Source organism: Chionomys nivalis, chromosome 13 (assembly GCF_950005125.1).
Source record: "Chionomys nivalis chromosome 13, mChiNiv1.1, whole genome shotgun sequence".
NCBI lineage: Eukaryota > Metazoa > Chordata > Mammalia > Rodentia > Cricetidae > Chionomys > Chionomys nivalis.
In genome coordinates, this window is record NC_080098.1 from 11876645 (window position 1) to 11879209 (window position 2565).

General features: G+C 48.5%; 1 protein-coding gene across 1 annotated transcript; it reads right to left on the reverse strand.

Annotated features, from left to right (window-relative positions):
* Nucleotides 1-703: 703 nt before the first annotated feature.
* On the reverse strand, nt 704-2224 carry LOC130885721 (tubulin alpha-1C chain). The gene has a single exon (XM_057787432.1). It carries the CDS (start codon nt 2142-2144, stop codon nt 795-797), a length of 1350 nt encoding a protein of 449 aa, XP_057643415.1. The 5' UTR covers nt 2145-2224; the 3' UTR covers nt 704-794.
* Between the last annotated feature and the right edge of the window lie 341 nt (nt 2225-2565).

Sequence of the window (2565 nt, forward strand, 5' to 3'; positions counted from 1 at the left end):
AATTGTAAGATATCCCAATCAGGCTTTCTGCTAATCTCCACATATTTTAAAGGCATACCGCACAAAGGTCACATAAGTGCCTTCATGGGAAACCCTGCATTCAGGGCTGTTTCCGAAGCCTGTTTGCAGCTGAGTGTTGCTAAATCAAGCACTAAAAATGAGATTTACACTGGTTGTTTGAAGCTGAAAGCCAGCTGCAGCTGCCATTAAAGCAATTCAATTTCTTTTTTATAAAGCACAAGTAAGGCTCAATTTACTAAAGTTTTATTTCCTTTTTATGCATCCCATATGCTGGGGGGGGAATTAAGTTTATGAGATTAAAAATGAGTTTTATGCTAAATGTTTACAAAGTTTCAGCTGGCTTGCTCTTGCAGGTCCTTTAATCTACCAAGTTCAAGTTCTGGCTTTTTTTTCTCTCCCCTTTGCAATTTCTAGGAAAGAAAAGTTTTTGTTTTCAAAAGGACGTTACATAGCTCCAGGACTTCCTTGTTTGTATCATATGATTTTCCAGCAGTTGAGGCAGACAGATAAATTAGTTCCTTCATGGTATTACGATCTTCATAGAAGGTTCTCACAGGGGCTCAGGAACATTTTCCAGTGGTTATTTGTCCCCCATCCCTCAAATCTGGTTGAGTGCACCTCATCACTAATCACAAATGATAATAACTTATTTATTTATTTTTTTATTTATTTTTTTTCCCACTTGCACTGGAAACATTTTTATTGACAGTTTAGGACAGTTACACACAGACAACAAAGAAAAGACAATGAAGGGTAGACAATGCACCACGGGGCTAATATTCTTCACCCTCATCATCTCCTTCAGCACTATCGGCCCCAACCTCTTCATAATCCTTCTCCAGGGCAGCCATGTCTTCACGGGCCTCAGAGAACTCCCCCTCCTCCATACCCTCACCCACATACCAGTGCACAAAGGCACGCTTGGCATACATCAGATCAAACTTGTGATCTAGGCGGGCCCAGGCCTCAGCGATGGCTGTGGTGTTGCTCAGCATGCACACAGCTCTCTGGACCTTGGCCAGGTCTCCACCAGGTACCACAGTGGGAGGCTGGTAATTAATGCCAACCTTGAAGCCAGTGGGGCACCAGTCCACAAACTGGATGGTACGCTTGGTCTTGATGGTGGCAATGGCAGCATTGACATCTTTGGGAACCACGTCACCACGGTACAGCAGGCAGCAAGCCATGTATTTACCGTGGCGAGGGTCACATTTCACCATCTGGTTGGCTGGCTCAAAGCAGGCATTGGTGATCTCTGCTACTGTAAGCTGCTCATGGTAGGCTTTCTCAGCAGAGATGACAGGGGCATATGTGGCCAGAGGGAAGTGGATGCGAGGGTAGGGCACCAGGTTGGTCTGGAATTCTGTCAGGTCAACATTCAGGGCTCCATCAAATCTGAGGGAAGCAGTGATGGAGGACACAATCTGGCTAATGAGGCGGTTAAGGTTGGTGTAGGTGGGGCGCTCAATGTCGAGGTTTCTACGACAGATGTCATAGATGGCCTCGTTGTCCACCATGAAGGCACAATCAGAGTGCTCCAGGGTGGTGTGGGTGGTGAGGATGGAGTTGTAGGGCTCAACCACAGCGGTGGAAACCTGGGGGGCTGGGTAGATGGAGAACTCCAGCTTGGACTTCTTTCCATAATCAACAGAGAGCCTCTCCATCAGCAGGGAGGTGAACCCAGAGCCAGTTCCCCCGCCAAAGCTGTGGAAGACCAAGAAGCCCTGAAGACCTGTGCACTGGTCGGCCAGTTTGCGAATTCTGTCCAAGACGAGGTCGATGATCTCCTTGCCAATGGTGTAGTGGCCACGGGCATAGTTATTGGCAGCATCTTCCTTGCCTGTGATGAGCTGCTCAGGGTGGAAGAGCTGGCGGTAGGTACCAGTGCGAACTTCATCAATGACCGTGGGCTCCAGGTCTACGAACACCGCCCGGGGCACGTGCTTGCCAGCGCCCGTCTCACTGAAGAAGGTGTTGAAGGAGTCGTCCCCTCCCCCAATGGTCTTGTCACTTGGCATCTGGCCGTCAGGCTGGATGCCATGTTCCAGGCAGTAGAGTTCCCAGCAGGCATTGCCGATCTGGACACCAGCCTGGCCGACGTGGATGGAGATGCACTCACGCATATTTAGTCCTTGAAGTGGTCCGCAAAAACTGAGTCGGAGAGGGTGACTAGGACCTCCCGCTAGCAGACTACCAAGGAGTCCGGGGGAGCGGCAGTCGATAATAACTTTTTTAAAGTGACAATAGGAGCTGGAGAGATGACTCAGTGATCAAGAGTGTGCACTGCTCTTCCCAGCAACCGAAATTTAGTTCCCAGCATCCACATCAGCTCCAAGGTACATGATGCCATCTTCTGGCCTCCATGTGCAATACACACACACACACTCACATACATACACATACACTCACACATACACATACACTCATACACACATACATACACACACACACATACACACACGCACACACATACACACATGCACACACAAACACACACACAACACACACTCACACACACATATACACACACACACATACACTCAC